Source organism: Plecotus auritus (assembly GCF_963455305.1).
Source record: "Plecotus auritus genome assembly, chromosome: 5".
NCBI lineage: Eukaryota > Metazoa > Chordata > Mammalia > Chiroptera > Vespertilionidae > Plecotus > Plecotus auritus.
In genome coordinates this window covers 185,200,549-185,227,700 of record NC_137776.1, presented here as the reverse complement: position 1 = coordinate 185,227,700, position 27,152 = coordinate 185,200,549, and the positions used below count along the sequence as shown (strand labels likewise).

Here is a 27,152-nt window from a genome sequence, read left to right as displayed (position 1 = left end):
CCGATGCGCTGGAGGACTGAGGGGGCCGAGGTGGCGGCTGCGGACACAGGTCAGCGGGAGCCGTGCCTGCAGGTGGCTGGGCCGAGTTCTGGGGCTGTCCCGGTGCTGGGCTTTCGGGGTTTGAGGGTGCTGTGGGCCCTGGTGGGGGGGGAGCTGGCTCCTGCTGGGCTCTCTCGGGGCCACGCTGGTTGGGAGCACCTTTTGTCACCTGTTGGTAGAAAGGGTCTGGGTTACGTACCCCAGGCCCAGGCTGACTAGGATGATTGGGGGTGGGCTGCTGAGAAGCAGCTGGGCCATCAGAATGGGACTGGCTACCCATTCTTACAGCATTGTCTAAGGTCCTGTTTAAGGTGAAGTCCAGGGCTCCCGAAGTCTCTTCCCAATTACTGGGGCGATTTGCCTTATTACTATGAGGCCCCAAGGCGTCGCTTGAGGGCGCCACCAACAGGATGCCTGTGCTCCCAGCAGGGCTATTAACCAACTCCGGCAGAGCGCTCTCGGCACTGTGACTCTTCTGACCTGGAAGCAAATTCTTTGGAGCTGGATGAGGCGGTGGTTGAACCAGCAAATTAGCAGGTGGAGTGGAAACCGTTTCAGAAAGAGCAGAAACGTGTGGGAAGTTACTTTGGGCAAGGCTGTTAGACAGAGGCGAGCAGGTGAGAGCGCCGGCTGGAACCGCAGGCAGAGGCGCGGCTTCTCCAGAATCAGCCCCCACGGCCCGGCTGCTCACGGCAGATCGGTCCCCAACCCGAGCATCTCTCCAGGACGGGGTCTTCTCAGTGGGATGGGACAAGGACACAGGAAAAGGAATGGGCTGAGCCAGATGAGCGCTCTGATCAGGCTGAGCGATCAAGACTGGTTGACTGTGCAAAGATTCAGTGGGCGGCGAGGACAACAGACTGGCATAACCAGAACTTGCCTGTGACAGAAGGGCCTCCTCTTCTCCCATCTTGGGAGGGTTCTCGAGGTTCTCAGAAGCACCAATGCCCTCACCGCCTTGCAAAGCGGGGAGGCAGCCCGGCGGCCGGGTCCGCTGGCCGGACACCCCCTTGTCCGGAGCTGGAACCGCCTGGGATGGCTGAGGTTTCCCGGGCACGTGCAGCACGGGGGCGGCAGGGGCCAGCAGGACGTGTCCCCCGAAGTCTGGCAGCTCGTTCTGCGCCCACAGAGTCGTTGCTGGGCTCTCACACTTCGTGGCTCCCGGGGCCCGGGCCGAGGGCCTCTTCTCGGGCGTCGCAAGCACAGTCTCCAAGGGCGGGCCTCCAGGGTGCGGAAGCCTGTGACTGGCCTCTGCGGGCGAGGGAAGGGGCAGGGGACAGACCTGAGGTGGCAGGAGGGTCTCCATGTTGTCTGGCGGCTGCTCCAGGTTGCCAGGGCAGACGTCGGGCGGCGCAGCGGCTGGTCTGTGCTTCTGGTGGGCATGGGGCGCCCTCACCTCACCCACCACATTGGCACGATCTGCCTCGATCGGTTTTACTCCAACTAAGTGGGACTTGACTGGTTCAAAGGAACTATTTGCACTTGTCTGAAATAGCCCTGTAGGTTTGGGGGGGCTTGGGGTCAAGGGCTGGGACAGGCTGTGGTAGTAACTCTGGCTCATGGTGGTCACATCTGCCTCGCCTCCCACAGGAGAAGAATCGATTTGCTTAAAGAAGCTCCCTGGAGCCTCATCCTCGGGTTTGCCGACCTCCTGCTGGATGAAGGTGCCCAGGTCCTGGGGCCTGGCTGCACTGGAAGCGCTCCTGTGGCTCTTGCCGCTGTAACTGGACGACACGCTATCAGACCGCACGGGGTGCAGCGGCGTGTCCAGGCCCTCGAGGTTTGAGCCCCCACCTCCCACGTGGCCGGTGACACTGAGCCTGGGGCCTGGGGGCCCAGGAAGAGGTGCGTATCTGGGCTGGTCGCCTGGGGAGGAGGCATCCACATTCGGGGGCTCACTGGGCAGAACCTCCTGGTTCTGAGTGAACTCTAAGTTCTCCACATTCTCACAGTGTGAGCCGCCAGCGTCAGGAGTCCCTGTGCCCGCCGTGTCACCCCACACGTCAACAGCAGCAGCACCCTTGGCGGCTGGCTGACCGAGCTGCGTGCCTGCGGACTGAGGGCAGTAAGGCTGCGTGTCTCCTCCCGGCTGGGCGGTCTCGCTGCGGGAGGCTCTGCGGAAGGCCTGGTAGACGCCGCCTGCGCCCCCGGGGGCCGGAGGGGGGCCCAGGCCAGGGCTCGGGGAGAAACCGTCAAAGTAAGACTGAGCCGCGGGGACTGTGTTTTCAGAGGAAAGGGTCTCCTCATTCTCCGTCTCCCCGCCTCGGAAGAACATGGAGAGCGTGCCGGGGTCTGCTTCCAGCGGGGCATGGCTGGCCCCGGCCCCCCGAGGGCAGTGCAAATGGCTTTCCGGGCTGCTGCCCTGGGCGGAGGGGCTCGCGAGAGCAGGGTGTGGCCCCTGCTCGTGACTGACTCCGGGACCGGGCCTGACCTCCTGGCTTGCCCCGGCACTGCCCGCTCTGAACGCGCTTTCAAGATCAAAGGGACTCGCTGAGTGGCTTCCACTTGGCAGGGCCGAAGGTCCTGGGGTGGGAGGGTGGTGCTGCTCGTGGGCAGGCCCCTGAGGCGGGCTGGACAGAGCGGGGACGCGGGAGACGCTGGAGGCCTGCGGTGCTGCACCGGGAACAGGGCCTTCTGGCCGGGGCCAGTAGTGACCTGAGGGCTGCGGGCCGCCCTGGGCTGGCCCCCACTGCCCGGGCCTCTGCGGCCGAGGCTGCGGGAAGAAAGGGGGCGCTGTGGGTGCCGCAGCGCTGTCGGGAGGGTGCTGGCCGCTCGGGGGCCTGTCAGGCCCAGGCAGGCTCCCAGGGGGCGGGCCGCCATGAGAGCCGCTGGAACCCCCTCCTGGCAGGCACTGAGCCTGGATTTCGTGTTCAGAGCTGGAAGTGGCCTGGGCACCCCTGTGCAGCTCGGGCCCAGCAGGTGCTGAAGGGGTCAACGCACTGGAAAACGGACTTGCCGCTGGCCGGGGCTGCGACAGAGGTCTCGGCAGAGGCTCGCGGAATCCCTGGGAGCTGTCCCCGGCGTTTGTGTGAGGCACGGGCAGACCCGGGTGCTGAGGAAACGCTGGCGGGGCCGAGCCCAGCAAAACGGGCGGGCTGCTTTTGGACGAGCTGCCCAGCGAGGCGTTCTGGAGCGCCTGTCTACTGAAAGCAAATGGGTCCGTAACCGGCTGCAGCGGGCACGCTACCGCAGCCCCTGGTGCACTCGCGACCGCCTGTCTCCTGTATGAACCGCCAGACCAGAACATGCTCGGAGGGCTCCCGGCGGGAGGCGGCCCCACCACGCTGGGCGGGACAGCCTGCGGCGGCGGCTGCATGGCTGAGCTCCTGCACGATCAGATGCCACTTTCAGAGAGATGCAGGATCTAGGTTATCCTTAATCTGAACTGAAAAAGAAAAAGAAAAAGAAAAATTGGCATGAAGTTCACCTATTCAAAGCCCTGGTTACAATCAGGAAAACTAAGAAAAAGAATGTGACGGACAGTGACTTCATGTAGCCAAGTCCTGAGGGTGCGTCTCTCCACCCCCACTCCCGTCTGGAACTGCGCCCTGCTCCGAGGGGAGAACCCTGGACGGAGCGGCTGCTGGCTGCACCCCGACCTGCTGAGGGACTTCGGACAAGTCACCGTCCTCTTCTGGGACTCAGGTCTGTAACAACTAAGGACCCACCGATGCCGCTGCCTCCGTGATGCCCTCGCCAGGCGGGCAGGGCGAGCAGAGCCTGCCAGGCTGAGCTACTACCCAGGATGTGGCCACCTTTCCTGGCACCAGAGTCAGCCCCTCTACCAAGACTGCGCATCACACTCGCCATAAGGTGACCCTGAATCGCGAAGGAAAACGGGCATTTAAAATGGGCTCTCCCACGCTCTCCCGTGCAAGAGCGTCACCAAGTGCACAGGGACACAAGCAGCGAAGCAAACCTCTGAGTGAGACATGCCCTCGCCTCAGAGGCCGTCACCCGCCTCGTACAACGCCCGTGTTGGCCCCGGGCCCGGCTGCGCACCGACAGGGCCAGGTCCTCTGAGTGCGGGGCTGCGGCGGCCACAGAGCAGCTGTAAGTGACCAAGCGACAGGATTCAAACCTTTTCAGTGACAGGCCGAGTGTCCACAGAACTCTCACAGAAAGCAAGGGGACGATCCTCTGAACAGTGTTTTCCGCTGTTGGTTTTTCTTTTTTCTTTTTTTTAAAATACATTTTATTGATATTTTACAGAGAGGAAGGGAGAGGGATAGAGAGCTAGAAACACTGATGAGAGAGAAACATTGATCAGCTGCCTCCTGCACACCCCCCACTGGGGATGTGCCCGCAACCAAGGTACATGCCCTTGACCGGAATCGAACCCGGGACCCTTCAGTCCGCAGGCCGACGCTCTATCCACTGAGCCAAACCGGTTTCAGCTCCGCTGTTGGTTTTTCAACGAGACACACTAAATACCATCTTCCACAGTTAACTTGTGTTTTTCAGACAAAACCCCAGTTCTGTGTCTTCAGGAAGCCCTTGTGAGCCAGTCCCGCTCACCCTCACCGGCAGCCTGAGCTTGGCAATCACGGAGAAGAGCGAACAGGGCGGGAAATGGCACAGCTCTGGTGTCTGAGCCACGTTTTTGCAGACATGCAATGTTCTCGTCCTTGGTAATCTTTCTAATACTCAGATGAAAGGAAAAACTTGTGAGTGTGCTTTCAGTAAAGCAATTTACAAATCAACGTTCCTGTCCCTGCCTGAAAACCAGCCCCATGACTCTATTAACTCACCACCCTGCTGCCCGCACATGCCGTCCTAGGCCAGTGGGAACCCTTTCTGTTGACAAGCACGTGAAGCGCACTCAGATTTAACGGACTGATACTAGGAACGGCACCGGAGACTTCATCTGGTTCTCCTCTTTAAAGTACACATTTTTTATTGATTTCGGAGAGGCAGGAGAGGGAGAGACAGAAACATTAAGGACGAGAGAATCACTGATCAGCTGCCTCCTGCACGCCCCACACTGGGATCGCGCCCGCAACCGTGCATGTGCCCTGACCAGGAATCGAACCCTGACCTCTTGGTTCATAGTTCAATGCTCAGCCACTGAGCCACGTCACCTGGGCTAAGCTGTCATTTAAAAATATTTACAGCTCAGCCTCCTATGGACAGAGGGTAGAACCCTCGGAGCCTCTTCCTCTCGTCTGTGAAACATGCATCCAGGACGCCTCCCGGGACACAGCTCCCTCCCTGTGCGGCTTCGTGGGAGACCCCCCACCAGGCTAAGCAGCGTCAGGAAAAAGGACAGAGCCCAGGCCTGGAGGACCTGTGGTCAGGTGCCCCTGGGGCGCGAGGCCGGAATCCGGGGGGTGGCTCAGGCACACCACTTCTTTCTGCAGCAGCTTCCTCATCTACAACGTGAGGGAGTGATGATGATGGCTTCTCAGGTTCCCCCTGGGTGTAACCTTATGAAATTCTACTCGCAGTGGATTCTGGGAGGCTCCAGCCCCTACCACTGTTTAGCAGGGAGATCTTATCACAATCTGAATCTCACAGGTTTATATTTAAAGGCTTTCCTTGCTGAAACTCTTAAAATTATTTCTCAACTCCTGGACTCAGAACGGTTTTAGAAGCAAACACTATCGCTTCCCTACAAAGTAGCATCGCCTATTCCCCCGCACACACAACTGAGAACTTTCTAGCAATACACCAATTTCACTTGAAACAATCTTGAAGAATCTTATTCTTTTGATCTCTTTTCTCTATTCACCAGCAAAAAACAGCACAACTGCACATCATTTATCTCACGACTAGGGAATTCATTCAGTCCAGCAAATCATTCCGTAGCCTCAAGTCACCCAGCATTAACACTGTTTCAAAGACACCAGTTGATCTGAGAGATACTGGTACATTCTCCGGAACCCTAGCTCTTCCTTTCTCCTGCCTCTGTCTGTGTGAAAAGCACAACCTACTTTTAATGTAAGTTCCTGGCGACTGAACTGAGCGAGTTACAGCAACGAGGCCCCTCCCAGAGCGCCGCCCCCAGCTGTGTGAGCAAACCAGCAGGCCTGCCCGGGAGGGCCTGCCTCTCCGCCTCTGCCCACGAGCTTCCCCCCTGGGGCGTCCCTGCCAGGCGACCGGGCACTTGCCCCAGAGACAACGCAAAGGCCAACCTCTCTACAGAATCAACACATTCAGACGTTCAAAGAAAAAGAAGGTGGGGCCCAAACACGCCTGAAAATGGCAAAAGACCCACAAGGACACTCCACTCGGGAAGGAGTCGTGTTGCAGCGTACACACCGCCCCCAAGAAACCTCAGGACAACGCGGCGGCGGCTCCCCCGGTCACCGCTGCTAAAGGTGAATGAGTCACGAGGAACAAGAAATACGCTGTTTTGCCTCTTGTCTTATCTTTGTGCGATAACAGCACTTATGTCGCTAAGTAAGGGCATGGGGGGCGGGGGGAGGCTGCAGGGAGGGTGGCTGCGCTCAAACCTACACAAGTGTCACCCCGGGACAGCTCTGAGCCGGCTTGCTTCCTGCCATACCGGGGGAGGGACACACCTCTCTGGCTCACACCTGCCATCCTACGGACTGAAAACACAATCTTAAGCAGCTCCTGCCGATCTCCAAGCCGTTCCAACGGAAGCGGCACAAGCGGACTTGAAACGGCTGCGATGTGTCCAGACTCTGTACTGTCATCCTTTCGCCACAAAAAGGGCAAGGCTGGGCCACACAGAACCTCCAACCCGGGGCAGGACACGCGAGCGCTCGGCCTCCGCGGCAACATCTTGGTCACCTTGCCACGAAATTCCCGGCTGCCCCGTGGCTCCGAGGGGAACCCATCTCACAACGAGGACCAGGCAGCTCGGGCGCCCTGGGAGCAAAGGGCGCGCTAAGGAACGTCCTAGGTGCCTGCGCTCCACAACGCTGCAGGTCGGCCCAGCTTCCAGCCTTTCCAACAAGACCCCGCGCCGAGGCCGCCCGGCCAAGCCGAGCGTCCACACAGCTGAGCCGCCCGGCACTGGCCCAGGGCCCGGCCGTCCGTGTGGGGTCCGCGTCAGTCTGACCGGCGGGCAACGAGGGGCGGAGGGCGGCAGGCGCGCGGCTCCCCGGCTCCGTGGGCGCCCACCCGCCCCGGCGACCCGCCGGCAGCACCCGGAGACGCACCGCCCGCTCGGGGCTGGGCCCGGCCCGTCCGCCCGCCCGCCCCTCTCCGCCCCGACCCCGGCCCTCACCGGCGCGCCTCAGGGCGGCCGGGGCCTGCGCCGGCCCCCGCCCGGCTCCTCCGCAATCCCGGGTGCCAGCCCTTCAGGAGCCGCGGGCGGAAGCCGGCCCGGCAGTTAAGACGAGCGTAGATGCGGCAGCCGCTGCAGCCATCTTGGCACATCCGGCTCCGGTCGCCCGGGCCGCCGCGCCGCCGACGTGTCCGGCCTCGACGTCAACGCGCGCCACGCCTGCCCGCCACGCCACCAGCCCCGCCCCTCGCAGCTGTTCTAACGCCCCGCCCTCGCCCCGCCCCTCCTATTAGGCCCGCCCCCAGGAGCTGCTCAGGTGACGCGACGCTCCGCCCCTTCGCCCGCCCCTCTCCGGCGTTCGGTCCTTCACCGCGCATCCCTTCGTTCCGCTCCTGGTCTCCGCCCACCCCTTCGCCACGCCCTACATTAACCCCGCCCCTTGCTCTCCACCTTCCTTGGCCCCGCCCCAGCCTGCGTCCAATCCTTCACTGCCGCATCCCTTGGCCCCGCCCCCGACGGCGTCCAATCCTTCAACGCCCCATTCTTTAGTTCCGGCCCTTAGCCCCGCCCCCCGCCTCATCCAGTACTCCAACGCCCATCTTTTCGCCCCGCCTCTAGCCCACCTGCCTGGGAGGGCGCGCGGGGGGCCGCCCCTAAACGTCGCCCCGGTTACGCTGACTCTGTCTCGCAGCCGTTTCTCGTTGTAGGATGTGTGAATAGTAGGGATTCTCCAATCAGACTCGAAGGAAGAATCAGTCTTGAACGACTGATGCCAGCAGGTGCACCTGCCGAGAACTGCTTTCTGCTGAGCGGAGAACCCAAGCGGTGCTCTGGACGCAGGCGCGTTCTTCCAATTCGGTCGTTGGGACTCGAAGGCTGGTAGACTGGCGGGAGGCGACGGCGCATGCGCCGACCCGCGGCGGAGTGCGCGTGCGCACCTCAAGCCGCCAGCCGGTTGCCTAGTTACGGCTATCGCGTCTCCTGTTTCCAGTTCTGCCCGCGAAGCTGGTTTCCGTCCACACCTAGTTCTCGCAAAGCAATGCCCGTCTGCCCCACAGAGTCCTAGAACGGGCAGGCGCCGCCGGCCCCTAGTCCACAGGCTGCGTCGAAGCCCCACTGCCCACCTGTGCGCGCCTCGGGGGTCGGTCGTCCTGTCGGCTCCCAGCCGCGCCGTCCGCCTAGCCCAGGCCCCATCCGCCCTGGCTCGGCGGCCACCTCCACCGGCCCCTGTGCGCGTGTCCCATGCACACACTCCACCCTGCCCCGGCGTTGGGCGCGCAGTCCCCAGTTCCTCTCTTGCCTGCCCAATGCCCCTCGAGAGCCCAGCCGGGTCCCCTAAACCGCGGAGCCCCGTGGATGAAGGCTCCAACGGCTGAGTGGATATTTGTGTTGAATGAGCGCGACCCCCGAGGTACCGAACGACCGATGAAGCTGCTGGGCCTCAATCTCCTGCTCGTTCCCGTGGCTGCTGCCTTGTCCTGGCACCATCTGAGCCCTCCATGGAGGATATTAGGGAAGAAGGGGTGCTGCCATTTGCATCTTCCTTTTCCCTCGATGAGAAAAGGGAGGCCGGACCCACTCACCTGCACTCCTGCCTGGCAGGGTAGGCAAGGGCAGCAGCAGCCGCCCCACTTGACCAGCTTCTCCCAGAAGGCAGGAAGGGGGGCAAAGGGGACCTGTCTGACATCCCCCGGTGGCCGAGCGCTCAGTGGTGGCTGCTGCTACGGCCACGGTGGCTGCCACACACCACCTGGGTGGGAAGGCACCCCGTCACCAGTGGGACCTAGAGGCCAGGAAAGAAGGAAGGCGTGTGGCTGGGCTATTTGTTTGCTGTGACGCTGGCGAGGGAGCAGCCACGCTGTCAGAGGCCAGGTGGGTGCGGGGAGAGTTTCAGGCCATCTGACGTGGCCACTCTGCTAAGCTAACATTTGCCTTGCAGAAACGGAGTTCTCAGCCTGTCTCAGCACAGGGTGGGGGAGCTCCCGGTGGAACTCAGTGCCCTTGATCTGCTTCCTCCCGGTGGCCACGGTGCTCCGCAGCCGCTCTCTCCCCACAGACCGTCAGCGGAGGGGTGTCCTTGCTAGCCCTCCGCCTGACAGGCTACACCTACCGTCCTGGGCGCTGAGGCTGGGGAGGGAGGGGGACCCGGCGGCCGGGAGAGAGGAAGGGCTGGCTGAACGGTCCAGGCGAAAGCACTGGCTATCCCGGGCTCAGGCCCAAGACCTGGAGCCCAGGCCCGCCCCTCTGTCGCTCTGAGGAGTCCGGTGGTTGGCCAGGGCGGAATCTAACTCGGAGAGACCATACGCTGCAGAAACCAACCCTCGCGGGCAAAGGAAAGACTTCGGGACCCGGGGGCGGTGATGTTAAAGAGGAGCGTTGTGTTGGCTCCTGTGGGGTGACTTTAAGGAAAGCTGTGACCCCATAGTTGACATGCAAGGGCCTTGGGCTCTCTTCCCCTCCCGCCTCCCTCCCGCTAAGCCTTCCAATGGAGGCCGCCTCTGTTTCTCAGCTGTTTGTAGCCTTGGAATGGGGGGAGGGTCCTGAGGCCCAAGGCCGAGCCATCAAGCCTCTGGGCCAAGAACACCTGCTTTATTTATTTATTTATTTTTAATATATTTTATTGATTTTTTACAGAGAGGAAGGGAGAGGGACAGACAGCTAGAAACATCGATGAGAGAGAAACATCGATCAGCTGCCTCCTGCACACCTCCCACTGGGGATGTGCCCGCCACCAAGGTACATGCCCTTGACCGGAATCGAACCCGGGACCCTTCAGTCCGCAGGCCGACGCTCTATCCACTGAGCCAAACCGGTTTCGGCAAGAACCCCTGCTTTAAAGCCAGCCTGCTGCCTGGAGGCCTTGTGCCCTTTGCCAGCTGCCCCAACCCCCCCTCAGCAGTAACCTGGGGGTCAGGAAAGGATGGCGTTGGGGCCAGGCCAAGCATGTCAAACTCGCTGCCTGAACCAGGGCAGGCAGCCCGCCCGCCGCGAGTCTGACGCGCTTGATGGGGCCAGAAGGGGGCGCTGTGGATGCATCCACGGGGACAACGGGCATGACCGGGAACTGTGTGGGCAAGCTGGGAGGTAGGGCGACGGTGGCTGTGCCCAGGAGGTGTGCTGCTGTGAGAGCCACCGTGGTTCTGGGTCACGCTTCCTTCCCTTGGCCTGCAGTGCCCACTCCTCAGTGGGAATGTCGGCCCCTCCCCGAGGCCCCTAGCTAGGCTAGAACCAGCTGAGTCCGAGGGCAAGGTTGTAGCCCCTCCCCCAAAGCTCCATGACAGGCATTGTAGCCCCTCCCCCAAAGCTCCAGGACAGGCATTGTAGCCCCTCCCCCAAAGCTCCATGACAGGCATTGTAACCCCTCCCCCAAAGCTCTATGACAGGCATTGTAGCCCCTCCCCCAAAGCTCTATGACAGGCATTGTAGCCCCTCCCCCAAAGCTCTATGACAGGCATTGTAGCCCCTCCCCCAAAGCTCTATGACAGGCATTGTAGCCCCTCCCCCAAAGCTCTATGACAGGCATTGTAGCCCCTCCCCCAAAGCTCTATGACAGGCATTGTAGCCCCTCCCCCAAAGCTCTATGACAGGCATTGTAGCCCCTCCCCCAAAGCTCCATGACAGGCATTGTAGCCCCTCCCCCAAAGCTCTATGACAGGCATTGTAGCCCCTCCCCCAAAGCTCCATGACAGGCATTGTAGCCCCTCCCCTAAAGCTCTATGACAGGCATTGTAGCCCCTCCCCCAAAGCTCTATGACAGGCATTGTAGCCCCTCCCCCAAAGCTCCAGGACAGGCATTGTAGCCCCTCCCCCAAAGCTCCAGGACAGGCATTGTAGCCCCTCCCCCAAAGCTCCAGGACAGGCATTGTAGCCCCTCCCCCTTACCCAGCACGCAGGGCTGCACCCTGGCCAGGACAATGGGCAGAGGCCGTGCCAGAGAGCCCGGCTGACCTCCCCATGGTTACGCCGGCCGGCCTCTCCCATTGGCCCATCCGTCCAAGGAGACCGCCACGGAGCGCTGGGCGGGCTGGGCGGAACCTCCGTGGGCTCCAAGCGCGAAGTCCGCGCCGGAGTGCCAACAGCTCATAATAAATTCTGATCACACATTGAAATGATAATATTTTGGATATTTTGAGTTAAAACGTAGCAACTAGAAAGTGTGGCTCAGTGGTTGGGTGTTGGCCCAAGCACCAAACGCATACCCGGGTTTCGGCTTCACCTCCAGCAGGGGGTGTGCAGGAGGCAGCCAATCAATGTCTCTCTCTCTCTCCCTCCTTTCCTCTCTCTCTGATAATAAAAATAACAATAAAAACTTTTTCTGTTTTAAAAATCCCACAGTGGCTGGCATTACGTTTGCAGCGACAGTGTGGGCCTAGGCCAGGGGTGGGCAAACTTTTTGACTCGAGGGCCACCATGGGTTCTTAAACTGGACCGGAGGGCCGGAACAAAAGCATGGATGGAGTGTTTGTGTGAACTAATATAAATTCAAAGTAAAGGAGCGGAGGGGAGAGCAAGAGAACCAGATAGAACAGCCGGATCCGGCCCGCGGGCCGTAGTTTGCCCAAGGCTGGCCTGGGCAGTGGGCACGGGGGCTTAACTGGCCTTGCAGCCTCTCGGCTGTGGCGCTGGCTCTCTCCTGACCACCAGCCAGCCGGGTGGTCCTCAGAGGAGCGCTTGGGGTGGGGGTGGGGTGCCATCTCAGGCCACACACACCCCCGCCCTGCACTCCCCCCCCCCGACCCCCCGGCATGAAGCAGCTGCATTAACTGGTTTGTGGGTAGTTGTAGGGCAGGCCTGCTCCATGCCAGGCACTCTGCTCAGCCCCTGACCTGCACCTTCCTTCCTACCCCACTTAGCGGCCTGGACAGAGGACTCACAGCCTCCACGAGACAGGGCTGGCTGAATGGTCCAGGCGAAGGCCTGTAGGGTCTCAGAGGCGGGTGAGCTGGCAGGGAGGGCTTCCTGAGGAGGTGAGAGCTCGGAGGCGGGGACAGAGAGGCAGGGCTGGGAGTCACCGGGCCTGGCGGTGGAGGGGGGTTGGGGTGAGTGTCCTGTGGATCTGAGCACCGGGCCCCTGTCGGTGCGCAGGGCCTGTGGTGGGCATCCAGGCCGAGTGTGAGAAGCGTGTGCAGGCCGGGCTGGAAGGCCAGCACCGAGAGGCCATCCCGGGCTCCCGGGGGCCCCGCAGGAGCCAGTCCACACCAGGCAAGTGAGCGCCGTTGCGGCTGGCTTGACAGATGTCACCCTGTCCGAGGTGCGTTCGTGTGAGCGCGGCCCTCTCTCCGGTGCAGCCTCTGGGCATGGCCCGTCCCAGGGGCCTTTCTGAATCGCTGTCGATAAGTAAGTGGTAGGGACAGGTGCCTATTCTGCAGCCAGGGGCGCCACAGAGCTGCAGGCAGACTGCGCGGTGGCCCCCGAGCTTTAGCGGGGTCCCCGGCCTCCTTCCCCAAACTGTTCGCACACATTCACATGCCAGGCCCTGCTAGGAACTGGGGCGGTGGCTGCGGGGCAGATAGCCCTGGCCTTTACCCCTGCGGAGCACCAATACTGGCCAGCGGCCAGGGCCTGCGTCTCCCCTGCAGGGGGGTGGGATGGGGCAGTGATGGAAGGGGACGAGCGTTTGTGGCCAAAGTTCACGAAACTTCGGCGGCGGCTGGGACAGAAACCCGGAAAGCGGGCCTCAGCTGGGGGTTTGCAGTGTGGGCCCCCTGCCGGCCCTGCAAGGGGATTTGACTTCTGGAAGCAAAGGAAGCTTCTGGGCTTTTCAGCCAGGACTGCCGCCATCCGCCAGGCCTCCCCGGCTCTCCGCAAGGCGCTAGCGAGAGCCAGGTGCTGGGGAGGTGTCCTTGGGGCCCCTCAGTGAGCAGCAAGGCGGCTGGGACAGACTGGGGCAGGCGGAGCTGACCCCCGATGACCCTCCTGCCAGCTGTGCCCACAGCCCCCAGCCCAGCCCACCATGGGCACCACACACCAGCTCAGGGAACAGCAGCAGCAGGGAAGGTGAGCGTCCGGAGCACCGGTGGTGACTGAGTTAAGGCACGGACTTGGCGGCTGGGGTGGGGGCTGTGGTTCGGAAGAGAAAGGGCCCCGGTGGAGCTGGGAAGAGCGCCAATGTCTGCAGGTTGCCAAGCGCCAGGCTGGCAGTGACATTCACTCCTGGCAGTGACCTTGGCAGGTTCCTCCCTGAGCACGTTTCCTTGTCTGAAAAGCGACAGGCTGAGCGGCATCGGCCCTCCAGGCCCCCAGTCCTCCACGGGAAGGGGACCCCTCAGCTGGTTATGAGAACATGGACCCAGGAGTCCCTGGGCCCGGGCGTGAATGGTGGTCACCGGCCTCTCTGAGCCTCAGCTTCCTCGTCTGTCGAACGGGGTAATGGCAGCGTTGCAGGGGGTGGCCCTGAGGGGCAGCTGAGGTGCTGACGCAAACTCTGAGACTCACCTGGCCAGGTGGAAGGCCCTGTCGGGACCACCTGCTCGCCAAAGGCGCACTGGCGGGGCGCGGCCAGCAGGGGGCGGCAGACACCGCTTCTGAGTGTGGGCAGGCTGAGCCGGCAAGTCACTGCCCCGCTGGCGGCTCTGGGGAGCTGCTGGCATCAGGGACACCCAGGCTCCTTCGGGATCCGGCCCCAGGGTTCTCCTCATTACCCGACTGCGCCCTCTGGGGGGCCTTCATTTCTGGGCCCCCCAGGAATGGGGGTGGGGTGCTGAGAGCAGTCGCTCCTCCTCTACCTCCATTCTTCAGACAAGGACGTGGTGGGTGAGGAAGGCGGGCTTCCCGAGGCTCACACACCCTCTAGGGCTTGTCCTAATCTCTCCTATGAGGTCAGCAGGCAGACTGGGTTCGGACCCACCCCAGGGACCTCACTTTACCTTAATCGCCTCCGGAAAGACCCAGCTCCCCATGCAGCCACATGCTGAGGTGTCCCGGGAGCTGGACCTTCAACACACGAATCTGGGAGACCCAGTTCAGCCCATAAAACACGCCTAAGTGCCTCCGGAAAGACCCAGCTCCCCATGCAGCCATGTGCTGAGGTGTCCCGGGAGCTGGACCTTCAACACACGAATCTGGGAGACCCAGTTCAGCCCATAAAACACGCCTAAGTCAGGGGGTCTTGGCTGAGCTTAGCCTGAGGGAGCGCCTGAGTCTTCCCTGGGTGGTGCCTGGGGAGGGGCAGGGGTTCTCCTGAGGGGGGACCCTGTTTCAGTTCCTCACACCTCGCCTTGGCGGCCTGGCGGGAGGGGGGCGGGGCCGGGTGTCCAGCGCCCAGTTTAAACGTGGCATGGAGGCACAGAGGGGGCGTCATCGCCTCTGCAGGGGCTCCATTAACTTTGGGGAGCAGAGAGGTCCCCAAGGCCAAGGGGTCCCCGGGGCCCATCCTGATGCATCTGTGGGAACCCCACACCCTGAATGAAGTCTTGGAAGATCTAACACTGCTAGTTCTTTCTTTTCTGAAATGAATTTGTTGAGGTAAAATCCGCAGAATCTAAAATTGGACGTTTATCCTATCTAATAAAAAGGGAATATGCTAAGTGACCATCAAGTCCTCACAAAGATGGCAGCGCCCACAGCCACAAGGTGGCGGCGCCCAGTCTCCTCAGCCCCGTCGGGGCGCAGGCGTGTGGCATGGCCGGGCCCGCCCCCAGGAGGGTCCAGCCGCTCCACGCGCCTGCCTTCTGAGTCCCCCAGTCCCCTCAGCCCCCCAGCTGCCCAGGGCCGGCCTGAGGCACAGGCAAGCCGCCAATGGTGGCTGCCCAGCCACCCAGCGCTGGCCCGAGGTGCAGGCAAGCCTCAGATGGCGGCTGCCCAGCTGCTCAGGGCCGCCTGAGGCTTGCGCTGCCGGCAGTGGCAGCAGCAGAGGTGTGATGGGGGCGTCGCCTTCCCCTGATCGCCGGATCACCTCCCACCCCTGAGGGCGGGGACTGGGAGAGGGGGCAGGCCGGGCTGAGGGACCCCCCGCTCCAGTGCATGAATTTTCATGCACCGGGCCTCTAGTGCAATTATAAACGGACCTGGAATGCCTTCACGCGGCCTGATGTGTCCGGCTGCCCCGCCCGCCTCCTTTCAAGGCTGGTCCATCCACCCAGCTGTCTGTGTGCTCCTGGGGTTGGTTCTACAGAGAAACAGCGCGACCGGATACACACGAAGGAGGTCGATTACGCGGGGTTGGCCCACACGATGACAGATGAAGCAGTCCCAGGATCTGTGACCGCCGCTGGACACCCAGGCGGCCGATGCCCTAGTCCAAGTCCAGAGGCAGGAGAGGCTGGTCCGATGGCCAGCTCGCAGTCCGGCGGGAGGAGACCCCTCTTGCTCGGCCTTTACTTCTACTTAGACCTCCACCCGCTTGGATGAGGCCCACCCAGAGGAGGGAGGGCCATCTGCTTTGCTCCGTCCACCAGTTCGAAGGTGGACCTCAGCCGGACACTCTCACATTTGGTCGAATGGCCCAGCCAAGTTGACACAAAGTTCACCCTTCCTGGGTGGATGGACCACACAGTCCCCCCAGCCACCCCCAACCCTGCCAGCTGATGGCACCAGGGCTGGGCCCGCCTCTCAGCTGACATGAACAGTGCTGCTGTGAACGTGGACTTGAGTACGTTATCACTTCTGGGTGCACACCTAGGAGTGGGATTTTGGGGTGCTGAGAGCACTTTGGGCAGAATTCAGGCTGGACCCGTCCCTCTGAAAGGTGGGCCACGTAACCTTATTTCATTTCCTGGAGCCTCTTGTCCCACCCACGCATCGCAGTGCCAGCACGTCGGACGGGCGGAGGCATCTGGACGCAGTGAGGAGCCCTGGCCGGTGTCGCTCTGTGGGTAGAACATTCGCCTGCGGACTGAAGGGTCCCGGGTTCGATTCCAGTCAAGGGCACCGTACCTCGGTTGCAGGCTCGATCCCCGGGCCTGACCGTGGGGGGGGAGGCAACCCATCCACGTGTGTTTCTCTCACATAGATGTTCCTCCCTTCCTGACTCGCCCTCTCCCTTCCACTCGCTCTAAAAGTCAACGGAAAAATATCCTCGGATGAAGATGAACAAAAACAAAGCATCAGGCTCTGCTAATCTTTCAAAAAAAACCCCAAACCAATACAAGTGCGGTGAGGAGGCTGGGCTCACACGTGTGCTTGGGTGGGGAGGCTGGGGCAGCAGGCAGGGCCCTGCCAGAGGGGCCAGCTGATGCGGCTACCAGCCATGGGCAAACTACGGCCCGCGGGCCGCATCCGGCCCGTTCGGCTGTTCTATCCGGCCCGCGGAGCCGAAAGAGCGGAGGGTTCTCTTGCTCTCCCCTCCGCTCCTTTACTTTGAATTTATATTAGTTCACACAAACACTCCATCCATGCTTTTGTTCCGGCCCTCCGGTCCACTTTAAGAACCCATTGTGGCCCTCGAGTCAAAAAGTTTGCCCACCCCTGGGTTAGCCCACCTGCCGGGGTGAGGGCCAGGAGCAGGAGGGAGAGGGAGGCCCAGGCGGGCACCTGGTCCTGCTCAGTGTTCCCAAGTAAACGGTGCCCCCGATGAGCCAGCACCCCCTCGGCCTCTCAAAACCTTCCCGCTCAGTCCCCCCGCTCCCCCAGCGCCCCTGCCTGCCACCCCAGCTTGGTCCACGGTGCCTTCGCTCCTGTGGCCAATGGGGTGGGAGAACCTGCGGCCTCCTGTCACCCAGGCCCCTGGATGGGGCTGCATGTGCCCTGCTCTCTGCCGTGTCCCCACCCTCCCTGGGCGGGTGGGGGCGGGGGGCGCTGGGCGGGCAGATGAAGGGACCCTGGGAGTCCTGGACTCAGCAGGGCCTCAGGCCAGGGCGGGCGTCTCTCCATCACCCTCCTGTCAGAAAAGGCAGAGGGGAGCCGAAACCGGTGTGGCTCAGTGGATAGAGCGTCGGCCTGCGGACTGAGGGGTCCCGGGTTCGATTCCGGTCAAGGGCATGTACCTTGGTTGCGGGCACATCCCCAGTGGGGGGTGTGCAGGAGGCAGCTGATCGATGTTTCTCTCTCATCGATGTTTCTAGCTCTCTATCCCTTTCCCTTCCTCTCTGTAAAATATCAAAAAAAAAAAAAAAGGCAGAGGGATTCGGGGTGCCTGTCCCTCCCTCCCTCCCTCCCTCCCTCCCTCCCTCCCTCCCTCCCTCCCTCCCTCCCGGAAAGGGAGCCAACAGCATGGCCACATGGAGGGAAATCTGGGTGGCATCAGTGTCGTCTTTATTGCAAATCAGTTAACAAAAAAAAAAAAAAGATGAAAAAATACATCATTTTTACCACCTAAGGGTTTGCATGTAGTTAACGTTTACAAAAGATTCCATTTCCTGTAAACTACACTCTACCTTATAAAACAGTAAGAATCAACACCTTAGGGTGCGTCTGGTCACACCCACAAGGGATGGTACGGCGTCGCCCCTGGCGGGGCTGGAGGAGCTGCCGAGGAGGCGGGCACCCGTCGGGCGCGGGCACCCCCTTCTGGGGCTCAGGCTCGCTCAGGAGCCGCGGAGGCCGCTGCAGGTCAAGGCCAGGGGTGGGAGTGGGACCCATTCCGGCACCCCCTCCTCCGCATGACCCCAACAGGCTCGTTCACTCAGATTTTTTAAACAAAATCCACCTTTAAAAGTTATGTACAGATATTTATTTTGCCACAGGCTTATACTTGATATTGCAAGACTCTGCTCCTTCCCCGGGCACACGACCTCCCCCTCACCCCCCCAAAAGCAGGAGGGGGCCCCAGAGCAGGCTTCTGTTGTCCCCTGGGACCAACGGCCTCTGCACACCCGGGCCGGACACAGCGGGATTTCCCAAAACTCGGTGTGGGGTGCTCTGAGCCGAGCCCCAGCCGGCAGCGCCAGCCCGCCTCCTGCGGGGCCTGGAAGACGTGGGCACGGAGGTGCCCGGGCGTCCGGCAGGGCGGCCCCGGCAGTGCCTTCCCCCACAAAAGGGTAGGAACCCTCCACGCGGGCCCAGGAGGGCGCCACGCCCCGGGGCAGGGCGGGGGAGCTTCCGGAAGGAACAAGACCGGGCAAGACCCACGAACGACTACGTAACACTGACCCTGAAACAAAGATTCATGATGGGTACCCCGAACGCACGCGGCAGCCCGAGAACACGCGGTCAGAAGCACGTTCTCCAAAAAAAAAACCGCTGAAAAGCACCCACACGTATAACCCACATCCCTTCTTCACTTTCCTACTTGAGATGCAAATCACCCACGTGCCGGAGGTGTGGGGGTTTGCCTGCATCTCTAGATTCTGGGGGGGCGCGGGGGTTTCCGGGGAAATCACGCCGGCCCAGGCCCCACCCCCCCGACCCCGGGAGAGCTTTTTGGACGACGCTGGCTCAAACCTCCCTGCTCCGACATCCTTTCTTTTTTGGATTGTGAACAAAGAAATCAATAAATTAGTGGCGTGTATACGCCGTGAATCTTTGTCTGTGTGTGTCACACACATGGAACCATCGTTCCCCTGCGGAGGAACGTCATGGCTGAGAGCTAGTTTCCTGCGAGGGAGGAGTTCATGCCTGCTGCCAGAGAACACGATACACATAAATAACAAGGCAGTGTTTCCACGTGAAATAAAAGTACATAAATAAATACTAAAAAAAGTTCACATCTCTGTCCTCTTATTTTGTATAAAAATGTTTCTTAAAAAAAAAAAAATAATAATAAGCTCCTTTGGTCGGCCCGGTGTCTGCGGAGCGCCGGGCGAACGCCCCGGCAGGGCCCGGGGAAGGAAGGGGGTCCCGTGGCTGGGCCGTGTGGCCCCGTGGCCGGGCCGTGTGGCCCCGTGGGTGGCTCTTTACTTGAACGCCTCCGGGATGTGGGCGATCTGGGACTGCGTGCTGGTGGGCGGGCTGGAGATGCCCTCGGACCAATCGGAGATGTTGGAGTGGGGGGACGAGCTGGACCACTGGTCGGGGGACTCAGGGGACGGGGTGAGGAAGGGGTGCTCGGGCACCTGCAGCTGGTGGCTGGGGGTGTTGTCCACGGGCGAGGAGGAGCAGCTGTGCTGGGAGGGCGGCGTCAGGAACTGGGCAGTGGCCATGGGCGGGCCCAGCGAGGAGGGCAGCGCCGTGGGCAGGGCCTGGCTGTCCTGGGGCAGGATGGTGTGCGCCGCCAGGCCGGGGCCCAGCGGCTGCACGTCCGCCTGGCTCGGCTCGCCGCCCAGGAAGCTCCGGCCCAGGTGCCCGCCGGCGGCCGAGCTCACGCCCAGGTGCGGCTGGGGCGGCGGCAGGCTCTGCGGCTGCTGGATGCTCGGCGGCTGCTGCATCTGGAGGTTCTGCGGCGGTGGCGGCTGCACCGGCGGCTGCACCGGCTGGGTCTGGACCAGGTGGGGCTGGGTGGCCAGCCGCGTGCTGGGCAGGGCCTGGTAGCTCAGCATCTGGGACAGGGTGGAGGCAGAGAGGCCGCCGTGCAGCGGGCCCATCACGCCGTGCTGGAGGGCGGGAGGCTGCGCGCTCAGCGAGCCGGGCGCCACGTTCCCGCGCAGGGGGTTGTACTGATTGGGCACCAGGCCGTTCTGCAGCCGGGACAGCCACTCACACTGGCCGTTCAAGCCCGTGGTCCCGCCCACGCTGAAATTCACAGCCCCGCTGCCGCCGGAGCCCAGGACCGGGCCGGTACCGGAGGCCACGGGCAGGTGGGAGAGGCGTGGCGGCCCCGCCTCGAAGGCCAGCCGGCCGCTCCCGCCCAGGGCCGCCATCTCGGGCTTGGCCGCCACGCCCAGGTGGCCCAGGCCCAGGTGGGTGTCGGGCATGCCCGGCAGGTGGTTGAGGGGCACGGACGGGGACGGCTGGAAGGGGGAGGGCAGGAGGGGCGGCGAGGCCACGTCGGACAGGTAGCCGTGGGGTGACTCGAGGGAGTCCACGGGCGACAGCACACTGGAGCTGTCCAGCAGGCAGGCCTTGCCGTCCTGCGCCTTCTTCCGCCGCGCCTTGAGGTCCCGGGCCTCCTTGCCGCCAGCCAGGCCCTTGGCGCTGGGCTTGCGTGCCTTCTTGCCCGGCACGGCCGGCTTGAGGTTGCCCAGGTAGCCGTTGGGCGAGCAGAGCGGGGGCGACAGGGTGGGCGCGCCGCCCAGGGCGCCGTGCAGCGGGGGGCTGCGCACCAGGCTGTGCTCGTCCAGCAGCCGCACGATGTCGTGGTGCATGCGCTCCTGCGCGATGTCGCGCGGCAGCCGGTCCATGTGGTCCGTGATGTCCCGGTTGGCGAAGTGGTCCAGCAGCACCTTGGCCGTCTCGTAGCTGCCCTCCCGGGCGGCCAGGAACAGGGGCGTCTCCTCCTGGGAACGCGGGCACAGACGGGGAGGGTCACCCTCAGCAGGGCCCCGCCACGGGGACCCGCGGTCTGTCGTCCCACCCCGCCAGGGCGAGGGAGCTCCTTTGTCCCCACCTGGCCTCCTACCATTGCCTACCCCAGTGGTCGGCAAACTGCGGCTCGCGAGCCGCATCCGCGGTTTGCCGCTCTGTTGACGAATGAGTTTGCCCACCACTGGTCACTCTCGATTCCAATAATTACAGCTGTTGTTGTTCCTTGTGATTAAGCCCCTATCCAGTGGTCGGCAAACGCATTAGTCAACAGAGCGGCAAACCACGGCTCGCGAGCCGCAGTTTGCCGACCACGGGCCTACCCTGACCAAGTCGTCTTCTTCTTTTTAAAAATACGTTTTTATTGATTTCAGAGAGAAGAGAGGAGAGAGATAGGAACATCAACGATGAGAGAAAATCATGGATCGGTTGCCTCCTGCACGCCCCCTACTGGGGATCGAGCCTGCAACCCGGGCATATTCCTCGACTGGGAATCGAACCCTGACCTTCTGGCTCATAGGTTGATGCTCAACCCGTGAGCACGAAGTCTGGGCTGATCAAGTCTTCTTATAAACAAAGCCTTCCACGCACCTGAGCCGCCCAGAGCTGGGCTGTGGGCTTACACGTTCTGAATTGGGATGGTTTACCTTCGTGGGGGTCACAGACCCCGTGGGAATTCTAACTGTGGCCTCTCCCCCCCCGCCCCTCGAAAGCTACACAGAAGCAAACGTGGCAGCATTTCAGGGGCTTTGGGTCTCCGAAGTGCAGGCACAGCCACCGGGGCAGGAGTCCGCACCAGGACGGTCCCCAAGTCATGCTGACCGCCCCGCTCCTTCGCTCCTCCGGGGCCTCGGCTTTCTCATTGGCGCAGCTGGCATGCCTTACACTGCCCCCGCCACCTGCCCCGCCGAACACCACGCTGGGGGTGAAGGCTGAGGAGCCAGCCTGGCTCACACAACGCCCTGGCAATGGCCTGATGCCTGTGCCCCATCCCGGTGCCCATCAGCACCCCCTAGTGCCCACACTGCTGGTGCAGGTTCAGGACACCAGGGGGTCAGACTGGAGCCAGGAGAAGCGTTTCTGGGCTGCAGGGGAGACTGGCCATGGTGGGTGAGAGGGTGGGCTCCCAGCAGGAAGGCAGCCTCACGTTACCTCTGGGGCCACTGAGCCCCCCCCCGCCCGCCCCACCACGGTTCCAGCTCAACCCACACCGTCTAGGTCACCCTGCCCTGCCCGGCGGCAGGGGGACAGAAGGTCAGGACCAAGTCACACCCTCTACAAGGACCGATGCCTGCTGGGTGGCAGCCCTGCGTGTGGGAAGGCCCAGTAAGCACAGGTCGGATGATGGAAGGGCTGCCCCGAGCTATGGGGTCTGCGTCCAGCGCAGCCATGGGCAAACTACGGCCCGCGGGCCGGATCCGGCTGTTCTATCCGGTTCTCTTGCTCTCCCCTCCGCTCCTTTACTTTGAATTTATATTCGTTCACACAAACACTCCATCCATGCTTTTGTTCCGGCCCTCCGGTCCAGTTTAAGAACCCATGGTGGCCCTCAAGTCAAAAAGTTTGCCCACCCCTGGTCTAGCGTGTGCCAGTTCCCAGGGGCCCGGCCTGGGCCCCACGCCGCCCCCACGCCCAGGGCCCCACGCCGCCCGCCCACCTTGTTGCTCTGCATGTCCTTGTTGGCCCCGTTCTTCAGGAGCACGAGGGCGGCCTCCACGTTGTTCACGGCGGCGGCCCAGTGCAGGGCGGACTTGCCTGTGCGGGCGGCAGAGGCCGAGGGTTGGCGGGGCGGAGCAGGGGCAGCGCCCGTCCCCACGGCCCGCGCGGCGCCCGGCTTACCCAGGTCGTCCACGGCGTTGACGTCGGCGTGCGAGTTGATGAGGTCCTCCAGCATGCCCTCCACCGCCAGGCGCGCGGCCAGGATCAGCGGCGTGGTGCCGTCGTGCATGCGGGCGTCCAGGTCCGTGGCTCGGTTCCGGATCAGGATCTGGGCGACAGGGAAGGTCTCAGGCTGGGGGAAGTGGAGCCCAGGGCCCTCTGGAGGTCAGAGGAGGCCTAGCAAGACTGGAAGGTCATGACGTGAGAAGGTGGGGGGCGTGGGAGGGCAGGACACCGCCGGCAGCTGCTGAGGGCGTGGGGTCAGGCCGGGACGCAGGCGGTGCTGCCCACAGACCAGCCCTTTGGCGACCGCATGTGGCCTTGGCGCAGAGGCCAGAGCCACCCTCAGAACTGCTGAGCTCTGCTACCCCCAGCCCGGCTCGCGGACCCTGGGGGCAGCCCGTCAGATGCTGCCACCCCGGGCCACCGGCCGGAAGGGGGGTCGCTGTTGGCTGGCGGGTGGAGAGAGCTGGGCCCACGCAGCGAACAGCACGGACCGCGTTTCCGCGAAGCGCCTGTGCGAGTGGGTCTCTAAGCGCCAAAGAGGCTGCCGCTGCACCCACAGCCAGAGCCGGCCTCGGGGCTCCCCGACATGGTCCCCCTTTTAACTACGCTCATTCTCAACCTGTGCTTTCTGCAGGGAAATGGGCCGAAAACGGTGCAATCAGCAGCTCTGGGGTGACTGCCCTGGTTCTGCCCCTCCCACCTGCCCCTCCGTGCAGGGCAGGGCTGTCCAGAGCCGGGTCACGCACCGGGGGACTGGCAGGCGGCTTACAGGAGCCTCTGCCAGGGACACCCCCGCCCCCCCCCCAGAGACCCAGGCATCCAAACCCCTAACTCCAGCCGGACCTGGGCTTCCCAGCAAGGCCAGCTTCAGGGGTGCAGGCAGGAAGTGGCAGTCTCTAAGCCAGCCGTGGGCAAACTACGGCCCGCGGGCCAGATCCGGCCCCTTCGGCTGTTCTATCCGGCCCGCTGAGCCGAAAGAGCGGAGGGTTCTCTTGCTCTCCCCTCCGCTCCTTTCCTTTGAATTTATATGAGTTCACACAAACACTCCATCCATGCTTTTGTTCTGGCCCTCCGGTCCAGTTTAAGAACCCATGGTGGCCCTCGAGTCAACAAGTTTGCCCACCCCTGTGCCCTTCACACGGCCGTAGGCGGAGGAGCAAGGCGTGGGGGTCACTGAGGTGGGAGGGGAGCCTGGCCGGGTCGGGGTGGGGAGGCCCCGCCCCGCCGGTCCCTGGGGCTCCTGCCGGGCCTTCCCCAGCCTGGTTTCCCTGCGAGGATGACGCGTGGGGTTCGGTGCCCTCCCCGGCCTTGCGCCTGGCACGGGCTAAGACCCCAGCTATCCCTGCTTAGGCCATGCCTGGGGCCGGGGCTTCAGGGTCCAGGGGACCTGAGATGCCGGCCCGGCCCAGGACGGTGGGCGGGGGGCGGGGGGCGGGGGGTGGGGGGCGGCAGCGGCCCACCTGGAAGACGCCCTGTGCATCGGCGGACACGGCCGCGTGCAGTGGGGTGCGGCCCATGTTGTCCTGGATGTTGGCGTCGGCGCTGGCCTCCAGCAGGCGCTTGGCCGCGTCGGAGCGCGAGTAGCGGGCGGCCAGGTGCAGGGCCGTCTCGCCGGTGCGGTCGGTCTGGTTGTGCAGGCTGGCGCCCTGGTAGATGAAGTCCGAGATGACGGCCGGCGCGTCCTCCTCCTCCTCGCTGTTGCCCGTCTCCAGGCCCCCGCCGCTGCAGGAGGCGATCATGAGGGGCGTGAAGCCGTCTGCGGGGGGGGACAGGGGTGGGTGGTCAGGAAGGCCGGCCCGCGGCGGCCCTGGGCAGTGTGACGGCGCTCCTGGCAGGGGGACAGCCCGTGAGGACATGCGGCCCTGCACACGGGGCCTGGGTGCCACCCAGACCAGTCCGAGCTTCCCTAGGGACAGAGCCACGTCCCTAGCAACCTGTAGGCACTAGACCTGCGCTCTGCTTACGACCTGGGAGAGCTTCACCGACACCACCCCCCCCCCCCCCCCCCCCCAGAGAAGAGACGACGGGAAAATGCAGCCGCGGTCCAGCCAGCGTAGCTCAGGGGTGAGCGTCCACCTATGACCCAGGAGGTCACGGTTCGATTCCCGGTCAGGGCACAAGGCCAGGGTTGGGGCTCCATCCCCAGTGTGGGGTGTGCAGGAGGCAGCCGATCCATGATTCTCTCTCTTCAGTGATGTTTCTCTCTCTCTCCTGTCCTCTCTCTAAAATCAATAAAGACATATAAAAAATATTTTTTAAGTGCAACGGCATATGTTATTTTAAAAATACTTTTATGGCCCTAACCGGTGTGGCTCAGGGGATAGAGCGTCGGCCTGCGGACTGAAGGGTCCCAGGTTCGATTCCGGTCAAGGGCATTACCTGGGTTGCGGGCACATCCCCAGTAGGGGGTGTGCAGGAGGCAGCTGATCGATGTCTCTCTCTCATCGATGTTTCTAACTTTCTATCCCTCTCTCTTCCTCTCTGTAAAAAATCCATAAAATATATTTAAAAAAAAATACTTTTATGGATTTCAGAGAGAAAGGAAAAGCGAAAGATAGGAACTTCAATGATGAGAGAGAATCATGGATCGGCCGCCTCCTGCACGCCCCACACTGGGGATCGAGCCCACAACCCGGGCCTGTGCCCTGACCGGGAATCGAACCGTGACCTCCTGGTCCATAGGTCAAGCACCGAGCCACGCCAACTGGGCAAAACATATAAAAAAAATCTAAAAATAAAGACGCAGCCAGGGAACCAGCACCAGGTGCCTCAGAGGAAGCCCTTCGGGGGAAGAGCCCTATTTCCGGGGTGGAGTGGGCTGCGGGTCAGCCGGGAGGCGGCCGGGGAGGACTGAGCGCCCCCCCCCACCCCCCTTCAGAATATTGACCCGGGCTCAGGGGAGGCGGCAGGGGGGCTCCGGCCCGGGAGGCGCAGGCTTGGGGCGCAGAGCGAGCCTGGCCGAGCACACTCACCGGGCCCGCGGACGTTGACGTCCATGCAGTCGGCGTCGGCCTCGCCCTGGGGCGGCGTGGGCGCCATGGCCGACACCCGCAGGTCCGCCGCGTCCAGGTGCTGCTGCGTCCACTGCCGGTGGTCCGTCTGGTCGTCCGGGTCGGGAAGCACCACCGGCTCCTCGAACTGGGGGCGGGGCCAGGCAGAGAGCCACGCCACGTCACGCGAGGCGGGCGGGCGGCGGGGGGCACACACCCAGGCGGCCCCCGAGCCCCGACTCACCCGGAACTTCTTGGTCTCCAGGTCCTCGTCGCCCCACTCGTTCTGATTGTCGTCGATGAGGGCGCCGTCCGAGGAGTTCTTCAGGGGCCTGGGGGCAGGAGGGGGGGAGCGAGGCTGAGCGGGGCTCCCCGGGGAACCCCGAGGCGCTGGCGATGCCCGGACGGCGCGCGGGGCAACCCCGCCTCCCCCGCGCCCCCGGGAGCCAGGGCCGCGTCCACTCACTTGAGGCCCACGGAGTCCTCGCCCAGGGGCTCGCGCCGCTTCTTCTTGCTGGCCTCCGACACCTTGAAGCCCTCGGGGAACCAGAGCTGGCCATGCTGCCGCCGGCGCCGGCGCGACAGGAGCACGCCGCAGCCCACGAAGCAGAGCAGCAGGAAGGCGGCCACGGCCACGTACATGAAGTGCAGCGGCGGGGGGCGGCGGCGGCTCCACCGTCTCACCTGTGGGCACAGCGGCCGGCGGCGGGCGCCCGGGCATCAGGCAGCGGCTCCGCGGCAGGCCGGCGGCCGGGGGGGGCAGCGGACTGGCTGCGTGGCCGGCCGGGAGCCGCCTCCTCCTCCCCCACCCGCTCTCCTCCATCCCGCCCCCCGAAATAAGGTCATTTCGACGCGATGAATCAGAATTGCAAACTATCGCTAAACTCTCCTGCTCCGGCCCGGCGTCGGGGGGCGGCCTCGCTTTCCTCTCCTGAAGGAGGGATTAGCCCGCTCCGAATGGCCGCGCTCACGCTGAGCTGTTAAGACGGAGGATTTACGGGGATTTCCGAGATACAAACTTCAACTCTTCACATGACATCGATCGATGCTTCCCCCCTTCTCTCCCCTCTTTAAAAAGCTGTAATGATTTTGAAATAATACCCAACAAAGAAAAACCAGGGGGAGGGGTGGGGGGAGGACGAAGCGCCCCCTTTCCGGCGGATGCGCTTGTCCCCCGGGCCGGCCCCACCGGCAGCCGTCATGCTGGGAGGGAGGATGTGCCAGGCAGAAATTTCCAGAAGGGGGCTCCCCGAACTCTGGAGGGCACGGCACACACCCGTGGGCGCCGAGCGACACAGACAGCAAGCACGCCGTGGGGGAGCTGGGCCCCGACCCCTCCCAGGGCCTCGGGCGGGCGGGCGGGCGGGCGGCACTCACTCTGCACGGCCTCGATCTTGTAGGGGATGTTGAGGCTGCCCAGCGAGGCGAGCGCGCCCAGGAAGGCGGCCACGTCGGTGGTGCTCTGGAAGCACTGGGCGGAGGCCTGCACGCACTGCCGGTTGTCGATCTCCAGGTAGACGATGGATCTGCGGGGCGCGGGTCAGGGCTCAGTGCGGGCCCCCCCCCACGCCTGCCCACCAGCCACCCCGGGGACTAGATGGCGCCCTGGTGGTTAACACCCCGAGAGGCCCCGGGGAGACAGGGCCCCAGAGCTCAAGGAGGGGCGGCCGGGAGCCGGGTCTGGACAGGAAGGGGACGCCCGCAAAGGCCCGCCCACCAGCCCCGCCACTCGCTCTGGTTCCCTTGGGGCCAAACACCCCTCTTCC

The 27,152-nt window shown here is 63.3% G+C and overlaps 2 protein-coding genes across 6 annotated transcripts in view; both read right to left on the bottom strand.

The window, feature by feature from the left end:
- Positions 1-7,987, bottom strand: part of SEC16A (SEC16 homolog A, endoplasmic reticulum export factor) — a 31,407-nt gene extending 23,420 nt beyond the window's left edge. For 2 of the 5 annotated variants that reach the window (XM_080670904.1, XM_080670907.1), the window contains exons 1-2: positions 7,238-7,378; positions 1-3,424 (exon numbers count right to left, since the gene is read on the bottom strand). The exon at positions 1-3,424 is cut by the window's left edge and continues 170 nt beyond it. In XM_080670904.1, the coding sequence (XP_080527030.1) occupies positions 1-3,355 (3,355 nt within the window). In that variant the 5' untranslated portion in view covers positions 3,356-3,424; positions 7,238-7,378. Of the gene's footprint in view, positions 3,425-4,120; positions 4,196-7,237; positions 7,379-7,860 lie in introns of those variants that run through there. The other 3 variants (XM_080670908.1, XM_080670905.1, XM_080670906.1) reach the window with 3 other exon arrangements.
- Positions 7,988-17,411: 9,424 nt separating this feature from the next.
- Positions 17,412-27,152, bottom strand: part of NOTCH1 (notch receptor 1) — a 47,303-nt gene continuing 37,562 nt past the window's right edge. The window contains 9 exon segments of the mRNA XM_080667227.1: positions 17,412-20,487; positions 22,170-22,267; positions 22,352-22,499; positions 23,857-24,152; positions 25,369-25,534; positions 25,631-25,718; positions 25,853-26,046; positions 26,048-26,070; positions 26,764-26,912. Coding sequence (XP_080523353.1) covers positions 19,009-20,487; positions 22,170-22,267; positions 22,352-22,499; positions 23,857-24,152; positions 25,369-25,534; positions 25,631-25,718; positions 25,853-26,046; positions 26,048-26,070; positions 26,764-26,912 — 2,641 coding nt within the window. The 3' untranslated portion in view covers positions 17,412-19,008.